This window comes from Myotis yumanensis, unplaced genomic scaffold (assembly GCF_028538775.1).
Source record: "Myotis yumanensis isolate MYYU_CA2020_CCGP unplaced genomic scaffold, mMyoYum1.0.hap1 SCAF_9, whole genome shotgun sequence".
Classification (NCBI taxonomy): Eukaryota; Metazoa; Chordata; class Mammalia; order Chiroptera; family Vespertilionidae; genus Myotis; species Myotis yumanensis.
This window is the reverse complement of record NW_027223760.1, coordinates 74,275,679-74,288,024: the sequence shown is the minus strand read 5'-3', so window position 1 is coordinate 74,288,024 and position 12,346 is coordinate 74,275,679. Positions and strand designations below refer to the sequence as shown.

The 12,346-nt window shown below is 41.3% G+C and overlaps 1 protein-coding gene across 2 annotated transcripts in view; it reads left to right on the top strand.

The window, feature by feature from the left end:
- The window catches only part of AMPH (amphiphysin), a 143,421-nt gene that overhangs the window by 121,116 nt on the left and 9,959 nt on the right, over positions 1-12,346 (top strand). The window contains exon 17 of one of the 2 annotated variants that reach the window (XM_070424725.1): positions 3,056-3,157. The exons of the other annotated variant lie outside the window; for it this stretch is intronic. Within the exon in view, the coding sequence (XP_070280826.1) occupies positions 3,056-3,157 (102 nt within the window). The remainder of the gene's footprint in view (positions 1-3,055; positions 3,158-12,346) is intronic. 2 annotated transcript variants of the gene reach the window in all.

Genomic DNA, 12,346 nt, shown 5'->3' with positions numbered 1-12,346 from the left:
TCCCCAGTAGGGGGCATGAAGGAGGCAGCCAATCAATGATTCTCTCTCATCATTGATGTTTCTATCTCTCCCTCTCCCTTCCTCTCTGAAATCAATAAAAATATTTTTTTAATTGAAAAAAAGTCCAGTCATAGAACCCAGTGTTTTTAAAGTTTCTCTGAGCATCTTCCTACTGCCGACAGCTGCTTCAAGGAACTTCTTGCCTGGCCTTCCCTTCTCTTGAGATGTAGTCTCTGAAGGAAGTATCTTGCACCTTCTTTCCATTGGGGAGCCCAGCTTGTCATGTCGAGCGTTGCATGTGCTGCAGGCATTGGCTCTCCCTGTGGGGAACTAGGAAAGCACAGTGAGCCTGCATCTCCTGGTGAGATATGATCATACAGGATGTTCCCAGGAGCAGGGCAGTTTCCCAGCATTTGATCATTGGCTGTTCTGAGCGAGGTGGAGGTTGAAGTTGGTAGTCAGTGGCACACCTTCCCAGACTGCATTGCACAGCCCCACAGCACCTTGTTTGAGTGCTGGTTTAAACCCTTGGAATCTGCACACCTTGCCCGGGGCTCAGAATTACCTTCTTGGTCCTTTGCAGTTTTCACAACGTTAGTTCTCCCAAGATTGGAGAAGTAAGACTAGAAGGCAAATGACATATTGGAATGTGATTAGACTCTTAGCCCCACTCTTGGATCCATCCCTCTTCCTCTGCATTGACTCACCTTCCGTCTTCTCACAGAGGAGATCAGAAAGTCTGGGCCAAGTTTACACTACTAGTTTTGTTCTAAAGGAATATTTCCATTTCTGAGGTTCTGAACTAACCATTGCGGCATCCTGCTGCCTTAATAAATGCGAAGAGTATCTTCTCCTCTAATGTATGATGATGGCTAATTGAGCAAATGATAGGAAATCATTACCAGTGCTCCTAACTGGGGAGGGCAAGGATTCCGCCCATTTGCAATGTCTGTCAAGGGATGCAGCCTATAGGAGAAAGGGGTTGAACGCAGGCACAATTCTGATGCCTGTTTTAGATCTTTTTCTGAGATGTCATTCCCACTTTGCCTGGGTTTTCCTTTCTATCTTTATAGAATATTTACAATTTTACATTACCTTAGAAGGAATGGAAGGGCGACTTGTGTTTCCAAAGTTGAGTAGCTGATTTTATGTACAGTCATGTTGTATCCTGTTCCATCCTTACTCATCATTCAGTGAGTTATATTCACTTACCCCCCCCCCCCCCTCCGAATTTTAGGTGTTAGGTTGCAATGCTATGTTGTAATACTGGTGAGATATTAGAGGGGAAATGTTGTGACTTGTGGGGACATATTTGGTTTGACGTCCTCTTCATGCTATGCCTCCGTTGCGTTGTTTGATTTCAGCAAGCAAATGCAATTGGACTCATTTATAAACTCACCCTACTTATCTTGCCTCACATAAAGCTACTTCAGACTTCCAAGAAACCCAGGCTCTGATGCAAATCGTTTATTCATTTTAAGCTATCTTAACTTTTATTTTTAAGGCACATGGTATGTATTTATCTCATCCTTTGAAACTTCTCTTGGCTCCGCGTCGGGCTTCAGACTTCTTCATCTCATAGAGTCAGCTCCCAGAGGGACAGCCCTCCTGCAGGTAGAACGCTTCCTGGTTTGTCAGGTCGCCCTGCCTGTCCTTCGTGTGTAGGTCATTTGATAGCATGCTCTCAAAGAAAATCATCTTGACTTACAGTATCTGCTGCTATGAAAACTTGTTCCATTATGAAGGTCATTCTTTTGAGAGAAATCTTTTCCCATAAGGAACTTCTGAGAATATATTAGTTGAATTTTATTTTATTCTCTCTTAAAAATTGTATTAGAATACCTCTTAAAGGTTATAAAAGCACATAAAATATCAAATTTCTGCACACTTATCTACCAATGTGTCCTTCCTTTTATTCCGCCCTTTAAAGAGAAAGGCATTGTGATCATGGCGTGCATTGCAGTGGAGGATTTTGCGGCGGCCACAAGACAAATACTTTGTTTATCTAACACTAAGCTATTCATTATTCATTTCCTCTAATCACAGCATAACTTCCCCATCACTTCCCCATGGAACTTGTCATGATGAGCTTAGGTGGGGGCATAGAGCTAAAGGTGACTTTTGATTGCTTATGGTGAATATCTGACAGAGTTACTGATTTCTCCACTCAGAGTATTTACTGGTGACTTCTTGGTCCTCTAAAAAACACTGGAAAACTCTTACAGTTTAAATGTTCTGATGGAAAAAATCTTAATGTGCCCTCAAATGGCCACCCATGCAATCAAAAAAAAGTCCTGCTAAATAAATATGCTTATTTATATTAATCAGAATTGAAAATGAGAACAATTTCAGTAGCCATAGTAACATGCACTGGCTGTGGTGTTTTTAACGGCCCATCATTATTTAATATTGCTAATTTTAAAACCAAAACAGTCTAGAGCTGAGAGACTGTAGGAGCTGGAATCAGGATGATGTCTATGCAACAGGGATGAAAACCTCCCTGTTTTCCACACAATTAGAAAGGTCTAATGGATACCACGGAGATTACTATCCTGTGCAAGTTAATGCATTTTGATCTACATGTTGGGATGACCCCTCCATTTTCTGGTCTAATGCAAAGCGGTAGAGCTGGGAGTTCCCAGAACTGTGTGTCCCCTGTGAGCTCTTTCTCACGTCTTCCAGCTGGCAATGGTGACTCAAGGTGCCATTTTAGCATCTCTTAGAGATGCCATAGGAAGTGAGTAGCCTAAATATTGTAAGTAAAATGAATAGCCAAAATGGTAAGTCTTGTCCTAACTTCAAGGGAAATGACAGTCCTCAATGATGGCAAAAAAAAAAAGAGAGAGAGAGAGAGAGAGAAGTTGGTAGCGTTCATTCCTAGACTTTCCAATTCGGTAAAGGCCCATGATGCCAAGTGTAGGGCTTTTTCCCAGCACAGATTTGGTGAAGCTAGTTGCCTGTGGGATGATGAAGTCTTATTTGTCCGATATTCTGTACTGCTATCTATTCATATGTTGCGTCTTTTTCCTCTAACTCTCAAAACAAACAATGAAAGGCTGAGTCTGAACAGGCTCCACCAACAGAGCCGAGAGCAGAGGAGCCCCTTGCTGCTGCACCTGCTGAGGACACCCAGGCTGAGGAGCCAGAGGGGGCAGTGGTGAGCACCACCTCCCTCCACCCACCGCCAGCCACCCCTGCCACCGCCATGCTCATCTCATGATCCCATTTCTCCCTTCTCATCCATGCTTCACTTGTGCTAAATCACCGCCATACCTGACAGGTTCAAATAACCTTTGTTCCTTTGACAGTGAAACTCTATTCTCTTTTATTTTTGAAAAGAAAGATATCCAGAGAGCTGATCTTATCTACCTTCTTTAAAAAGAAAGGGTGCCTTGATTCTTTCTGATACTCTCCCATTCGTGGTAGGTAGGTTGTAGAAATTGCAAATAATCAAAACTACTAGTATTAATGTGGTGCTCTACCTGCGACTGCTAGAGATGTGCCTTCAATTAGAGACCAACCTGCAGGTGATAAAAAGAACGAAAATAATTTCGTTGGTTGCGTCTACATATTGATTTCTTACAATATTAGCTGTGTAGGTTGGTTAAGGCCAATGAAACCACACCTCATGCAAACTGGGATGAGCTCTATATGCACCATGTGGAATTGGATTGTGTAACACCTGTGAAAGCATAAACTAATACCAAGGAAAATGTAATTCAAAATGCCGATGGGGAGTGAAACACTTACTTATGAAATACAGTTAAAATGTCTCCCAAGACTTTTAATCGGGGTGCTGTATACTACAGCCTTTATAGAATCTGTTCAAAGAAGGCAGCCAATCTCCCTGTTTCCCAACATTACATAGCCTGGATGAAATAACTAGAGAAATGAAAGTGGTGTTTCTTGCTGTTGGTATTTTAGGTCATTTTGCTGGGAAAAAGAGTAGGTCATCTGTCAAATCTACAGTTTATTAATTAGTAGAAAAATAAATAATAGGGCAAGATAGTGATGAAAAATACAAATGAAGAATGACTCAAGAAACATAATTTTATTTTCCATTGAAAGTCATAGACTGGACCAAGTCCTGGAGGAGAAACAAGAAATGCGTCCTGCAGACTGAGTTCCTCCTGGAAGTGCCTCTGGCCGGACTTAGACTGGGGAGTGCTGACTCCCTGCTTCTGAACTGTCACTGTCAGAATCACGCGAGATCGCAGTAACCCAATGCCAATGGGGCATTTTCACCTGGTGTCAGAATAGGATCTATCCACCCACCTTGGCCTTAACAGAGGAAGGGAAAGACACAGTTGGATTTTTGACTACAGTTTAATTAAGAAGAAAATTGATTTTAAAATTGTATGGAGCCTGGTTGGTGTGGTTCAGTGGTTGAGCATCCAGGAGGTCAAGGTTCAATTCCCAGTCAGGGCACATGCTCAGATTGCGGGCTCAATCCCCAGTAAGGGGTGTGAAGGAGGCAGCTGATCAATGGTTCTCTCTCATCATTGATGTTTCTATATCTCTCTCTCCCTCTCCCGTCCTCTCTGAAATCAATAAAAATATATATTAATGTGTGTGTGTGTGTGTGTGTGTGTGTGTGTGTGTGTGTGTGTATATATATATATATATATATATATATGCATATGGATGATACCAGGGAGTTAAGGAGATGTTGGTTAGGTTCAGATATTGATTTATAAATTACTTCAATTCTGAAAAGTTCTCATCAAATTTTTATTTTGAATAGCAGCCCAGACTTCATCTTCACCTGTGCCTTTAAACCACATTGATTCCATGACCCAGACTATTCGATGTAAGGCTTACTGTTCATAATGCCCATGATTTTGAACAAGGGTATTTGATGTTGTGCTATAGATTGGAGATGTGAAATAGACAAGTTCATGTGTTAAATACAAGCTTGACAGTTGATTCTCCATGATCCCCTCTCACACCCATTCTAAGTTTTTGTTTTTTTCATAATCCAAGTTCATTGTTTTTCCAAAATATAATATTATTAGCTACCAATTACCAAGTACCTACTATATCATATCGACTATTATATAAAGATTATAAACTTTTTAACCACAGGTGATATTTAAAATATTTAATAAACTTTATGGTACAAGCACCAACCATCACTAAAACCAGCTTCCTTAATGTTGGGTATATAGATATTTGGAAGAATTCTTTATTCTCAAAAATCTTATCCCCTAAAGATAGGTGAACTTCAGAAAAAAATAAAAATTTTAGATTCCTTGTGAAGTACCATGCAAATTGGGAAGTCGTATGAAGGAGTCAGGCACCTGCTGAGACCCAGAGATGATGTAAGACAACACATACAGAGCTCACTATGTGAGCCACCCTCTCCAGCGAGAAAATGTTTATTTTTTCATCCTCATATCGACTGAAAAATAATAATAAAAGGGGGCAGCTTACAGCAGTTCTATTTTCCTAAGCTCATTAAAAGTGGCTCTCTTCCCTGTTTTTAAAATTGGCACCTTTGGATGAAGTCAATCCTTCCTCATGCTCTTTCTTCTACTTAAGAAAGTAAGATCATATAGAATGTATTTTTGTTCTCTAATGTAGACTTACAGCTTCTTCTGGTCACAGTAACCGAAGGTACATTAAAAGCTATGTTTTCTAAGGAAGGTCTCTTGCCTTGCTAGATGTGTGATGTTTGGTTGTAAAACCATAAAAAATCTCCACTGTGTCCCAAGCATCAATTAAGAGGCTGGCTGTAGCTGTCATTAGTCAGGATTGGATTGGCATGGCCTTTCGAGGCCATCCTTTCTGCCGCTGAAATGTCACCACACAGTTATTACTTTGAGTCTTGACAGAATTCATTTTATGGAAGGTGAAGTTTGTGGTGTGTGTGTGTGTTTTTTGAAAGAGGCCAATGTAATTTCAAACACAGGAAGTGTTAGCAGTGGTGCACAAAGAAACCAGGGGCTTTCAAGAAAAGTTTAGTTATTACATTTGTGTTTGTTGTTTTATTCCCCCAACGGCTGACATTGCCTTTAGTTGGTCCTACACAAACATGTTACCAGTGTATCTGCAAGATGCATTTTAAAAGCCAACACTTGCTGCTCCTCCAGATGGTTCCACATTCTATAAGGAATGACCCCTTCCCCGGTGAGGTTGTTCTTAATGGCTGCTTCAACAACCAGTACTTGCTCGGTCCCCTGAGTTTGCAGTACACAACACTTACCTTTGCTTCAAAAGGCAAGTCCGCTCGTCCCACACACTTCTCCCACACACTTTGCAAATAAATCTCCAACTAAAAGGTTAATGTTTTAATATGCATTGCTATTAGATGTTCTTCCATGACCTTAAAGGCCAGAATAACCAAAAATTCATTAACCGTGGCATTTCTGCGGCAGACTTTAATTTTTAAAGAAAGTCTGGAGCTAATGCTGACAGATGTTGCCATGACAACACTACCGCCAGCAGCCGAGTTGTGCTGGGATCTGGCTGCTGAGGGTTTATGATGGGACTGCAGGCCATACCAGGAAAGTAGATTGAAAAAGATGATTGAGATGAAGGTCAGGGGGAAAAAATATCCACAAAGTTTCTTATTAGAAAGGAAGCGCATAGATGTATCAAATGAAGTGTGTAATATGAGGTGCCATCTTTGAAAGGAACACCAGCGGAGGCCGGTGCTCCCTGGGAGAACTCACCCTGCGGTCATGCTGAGGGAAAATGATGGCCTTCGGTGCTTTAAATATAGTTCATGTGAAGACGAGTGCTCGCCGCCAGCCTGGTTTTAATACAGGAGTCTTCTCTTGGGGCCGTAATGACCCTCGTTGTTTCTTGGGCTTTTCTTTAAAATGGATCCTGAAGAAAAAATTGTAATTTTATACAATTGCTAGGATGTTCAGTCAAGTCAAGAGCTCGAGCTGGATCCAGAATAGAGATGAGCAGAAAAAGCCAGGGTGGCCTGTAGCCACAGTTCCCACTGGGACATGATCTTTCTTTGTTACATCCCAGTGGGACTCTGGGGGTCACTCCAGCTCCAATGCTAATCGGTGGAAGAATCAGAACTAAAACTCAGGTCTCCAGCTCCACCTCCAGGGCTACTGCCACTCTATCACATTTCCCCACTTGTAAAATGCAAGCACTGGGCCCTCCCTGGTTTGGCTCAGTGGATAGTGCATCAGCCTGCAGACTGAAGGGCCCCAGATTTCATTCCGGCCAACGGCACATACCTTGGTTGCAGGTTCGATCCCGATGTGCCTCTCTCACATTGATGTTTCTCTCTCTATCTCTCCCCCTCCCTTCCATTCTCTCTAAAAATCAATGGAAAAATATCCTTGGGTGAGGATTAACAAAAGTAGTAGTAATAATAATAATAATAATAAAAAGCACTGGGCTAGATGAGCCCCAGGGCCCTTCAGCTTTGGGAACATATTCACCTCTAACTTGTAAACACAGCTGTGTGTGTCCAAGTGCCGCATGTCTGAGCATCCTCGGTTGTAACTGTGTAGTACAGTGGATAGAGCCAGGAGAAGATTGGGTCACCTTCTCTTCCATGTCCCCATTCTGTACATATCTTTCTAACCAATGAAGTCTACAGGCCTAGTTGCAAAAATAATGTAGTGAAAGTCTATCCAGCCAATCTCTTCTCGATGTTTTTTAAATCATAATTTGCTATTAACTAAGAGGGATTTTATGACATGTTTGCTTAGATGCTCAGATGCTACATGTGTTTGAGTGAAGAAAGATTTTACTTGTAATCTCTGAATCTCATTTTAAGGAGCAGCATTCCCAGCATGTAAGTGGATGTGCTGGCTGTTTGTAAGAACACACTCGAGTTCTTTATCGAACGCCCCTGGTTGGTGTTGGACGTTGCCAGTAGGAAGCAGTGGGTCCTTGGAGGTGCTCCAGGTCTCAGGACCCCTGTGGAACTCTCATTGTCGACTTGGATGTGGGTTGGTGTGAAAAATCACAGAATTTAAAGTTAAACGGTTCTGATTCTGATTAACTGGCTGCGTGAGTTACTTCAACTGTAAGTATTATTTGACTTGTCTAGGACAGTAGTTCTCAACCTTGGCTGCACGTTAGAATCACCTGGGGATCTTTTTAAAATCCTGATTTCTGGGCCTCATCCTCCGGAAATTCTGTTTCTTTGTTACTAATGTTGTGGCCCCACCCCATAACAAAGAAACAGCATTTCCGGGGGATGAGGCCCAGAAATCAGGATTTTAAAAAGATTCCCAGGTGGTTCTAATGTGCAGCCAAGGTTGAGAACCACTGGTCTAGGAAATGGGAATGCTGTCTGGTAGGGTTGCTGGGTGAGTAAAGTGCTGTAAATGTCAAACACCTGGGAGATGCCGGGAAAGCTGTAGATTCCTAGTAAATGTCAGTTTCCCTCACGGGCTACAGTATATTGAAAGCCTGGCTGTGGCTCAGAAAGATCACACTCCATGTTCGGGGGACACAGGTGAGCCCAGAATTCAGTGATCTTTCAGCCGAGCGCCTCTGCCAAGAGCAAAGGTCAGACGACGGATGCTCTCTGACTCTATGCCCTTTAGCCACAGAAGAACCATGTCTTAGCTAAAATTTAAAAATCTATGTATCTTGTATTCTCTACTTATCCCTTGTGGCATTTACCTCAGGAGAATTTTAATGAAATGACGTGCATCCCAGGCGCACATAAATGAACAGTGTATGAGAAAACTGAAAGTATTAAAGAATAAATCACAAAAATGATATCAGATTCACTCTTACCAGGGTTGTTTTTTTGTTCATTTTAATGCTCTTCACACTTATATACAAAGAAAGTCAAAACTTCAAGAGTACTATATTCTAGAAATATTAGGCTAGCCCGGGAGAATTTTTCACAAACCAAGGCAGGAAATGGTTCTTAAAGTGTAATAACTAAGCCTGGTGTGGAGAAATATGTGAGCTTTTCACCCACCCATCGATGTGTCTCACATTGATATTTCTCTGTCTTTCTCTCTCTTCCACTCTCTCTAAAAATTAATGGAAAAGTATCCTCGGGTGAGGATTTTAAAAAAAAGTCAGTGTGGACAGATGGGAAGATGTGATGAAACAAATGTAGCAACATGTCAGTTGGGGATCCTAGGTGCTGGGTACTTGGATGTGTACTGTATGATCCTTTAAATTTTTCTCACTGTTGACTTTTTTCCATAATAAAAATTTGGGCAACGCTTCCCCAAAAGTCCTTATGTAGGACATCACAAAAAAAGGCGGGAGCATGTTTAGTATTTAAATGATTTATTTTGAGTGAGAGAAAGAAAAGGAGGGAGGGAGAGAGAAACATCATTAGCTGCCTCTGCACACCCCCTACTGGGGATCGAACTCATAACCTGGGCATGGCCCTGACCAGGAATCAAACTGGTGACCTTCACGTGCATGGGATGATGCTCAATCAACTGAGCCACACCGGCCAGGGCTAGTTAAATTATTTAAGTGTATATATAGCTCATAAAATTGTTGTAAATATGGTTACAAACCAAGATTTTTCTCACAGAGTTTCTAACAGTTTTAAGAACTGGAAACCAACTAGTTCAATTACAGGAGAACTGTTAAATAACTTGTTAAATAGAAAAGGAAATAAAGTGTTATATAGCTATTGATATAATTTTTCTATGAAACATCATCTACATGTTGTAAATTAAATGGACAAATAGAGCCCCTGTATGCATAGAAATGAATAAAAATAAATACCTCAGTTGATCTCTTACCCCCCTCCCTCCTGCCCCCCAACAACGGAAGGACTTGTATGCATGCATATAAGCATAACCAATGGACATAAGACACTGGGGGGTAAGGGAGGCCAGGGGATTGTCAAGGGCGAGGTGGCGGGGGGAGAAGGACACATATGTAATACGCTTTGTAATACTTTTAGCAATAAAAAAAAATAAAAAATAAAAATATATAAAATTTAAATAAATAAATAAATAAATAAAATACCTCAAAATCTTACCATTAAATTATTTCTTTTATTTTTAAACCGATGACATCATTATTTTTTAATCAGAGAAAAGACCTATTTTCAGTTAAAATAACCTGCCCTATAGAAAAGTATGGAATTTCATACCTGGGACTCTCTGCAGTTGTCACCGAGACCAGTGACATGAGTGGCAAGCTGCTTTCCAGGCCTTGTTCAGAGATCATATTGCCAAGGAAGTAACACAATGAAGAAGTAAAATAAAGCAATCAATTAAACAGATCCCAGAGAGTGCAGCCTCTCCTGCAGCCAGCCCCACTCCTACTTGTTTGGGGTCTCATCCTCGTTGACTTGCTTTCATGACACCATCTCCGGAGGGACTGACTGCTTGTGTTTCTGTCAGCAAGCTGTGTTCCCTGCTTTGCAGGCTACGGAGGCCATTGTTGCATTGCATCAATTTCATCCCACTTCCAGAAAAACTTCTAATGCAGCAAGGTGTTTAAACGGACTCTGACAGGATTGCCATAACCCTATCACTTCCCACCGAGGAGACTGTTGAAGCCGAGTGGTGAAGCTGTCAGATCTGAGTGAGAAAGTGAGAACTGCTCACCATCTCAAAGATGGGTCCCCTGCTGACCCTTGTGGTTTCTGTGTGATTAAGGTGCACATTGGCAATAGTCCGGGACTTGGGCACACAGGTAAACAACATGTGCCTAAGGGCAGCTAGAAATTTTTTAAATTCATCTTTGCATTCAATGTTTTCCACTATAAATATATTTGGCCAACAGATAGTATAGTTTTGGCAGAAGATAAGATAATGGTGTATCCCTTAACATTTGGAGTGAAGAGGAAAATATAGTAACGTTGAATAACAAAGGCTTGAAATACTTTGAGTGGTTTCAGTCCCCTGGTCTCCCTGGATAATACATTAAAAAAATAGTCATTAATGATTATGTTTTTTTCCTAGCAGGTGTAACACCTACGGTAGCAAGGAAAGTCTAGAAAATGTTTTTCTTTTCTAAATCTACAAGTAGCTAACAAGTTGGAATGCATAAATATAATAAAAGCGGAATAACCCTATTACTGAAAACTTTTTCAATCTTGCCTTGATTTTATCTAGTGTTAACTCTTAATCTGAGCAAAAGGATTCTTGTGTACCGTTGTATTTTAATGTTGTTCTATTGTTGCAGTCAGTAAACATGCTGTGGAAATACGTTGGTACGAGCAGAAACTGTGGCACAGATCCCAGACATAAAGGGAGAATTGGGCACCACTGATTATCAGAGCAAAGCCAGCGGCAGAAAGAGGGAGGGGATCTAGGCAGTGGGCACGCCTCTCTTTCTGCAGGGCTCTATAGGCTCTGTAAAATCTGGCTAGAGAAGTCAGAAGTCATCACTCATGGACTCAGAGAAGGACGGAGGACTGTTCATTTCTTCCCTTCCCTACGTAGGTCATTCAAATTGTTTGCCTTTTCCTCTCCCTAGTCAAGTGGCAGTTTCCTTGGCACCCTGACTCTACCAGCATTGTAAATGCCAATATTTTGGTGATTTTGATTTGCCATCATTCTTATCAACTGTTTTCCACATGCTCTATGCCTGTGAGTGAGTGTGTGTGTGAGAGAAAGAGAGAGAGAGAGAGAGAGAGAGAGAGAGAGAGAGAGAGAGAGATCAGGTCAATTGCTGACCTGCAATTGGCTCCTATGAGGTCAAGAAGTCAGAGCACAGAGAAACCGTGCACTTGGCCTCCACCTGCTGGTGGCTGGCATCACAGCAGCCACGCTGTCAAGTCTATATCAAATCCAGCCAAGGAAGCCTGTTTAAACCATTTACCAAAGGAAAGATAACATGTGTATCTTATGATAGTGAAATTTGATAGGGTTGAGTTGATAGGTATATAGAGCACTAGGGGTAAATAAGGAATTCGTGGTTAACATTCTATTTGTATGGAGAGGGTTAGAAAATTACCTTTGAGAATACCACCAATGCTTCACAGAAATATGTTTTCTCTGAAGCTATATCAGTTCAGTTGAGAATAAAATCCAATTACTAGTTGTATGTTCTCGGAACATATATGTATGGAAGGATTTATGTATAATCACTTGGAGGAATAGCCTATCAGATATGATGGTGGCTGCTTTCAGATCTGTGGCAACATGTATGTGTGCATGTGTGCACATGGTGGTACTCACTGTCAGTTCACACTGTCAGCATGTACTTAGAGTCCGTCTATGGAAACCGGTGGGATGGTCACTCCATAGTGTGATTTTCCAGACAGATAGAAATCACAAATAACTTAGAATTGTGGCAACACAGCTTACTTTTTGCATTTAAGCCCACAGGTAAGCCATTGTGTGTGCAGTCTTTAGGTATAGATTCTGATGTGAAGAAACTTGGCAAGGTCCTCAGGACCCTGAAGAAGCTTGTTGATTTCTCCAAC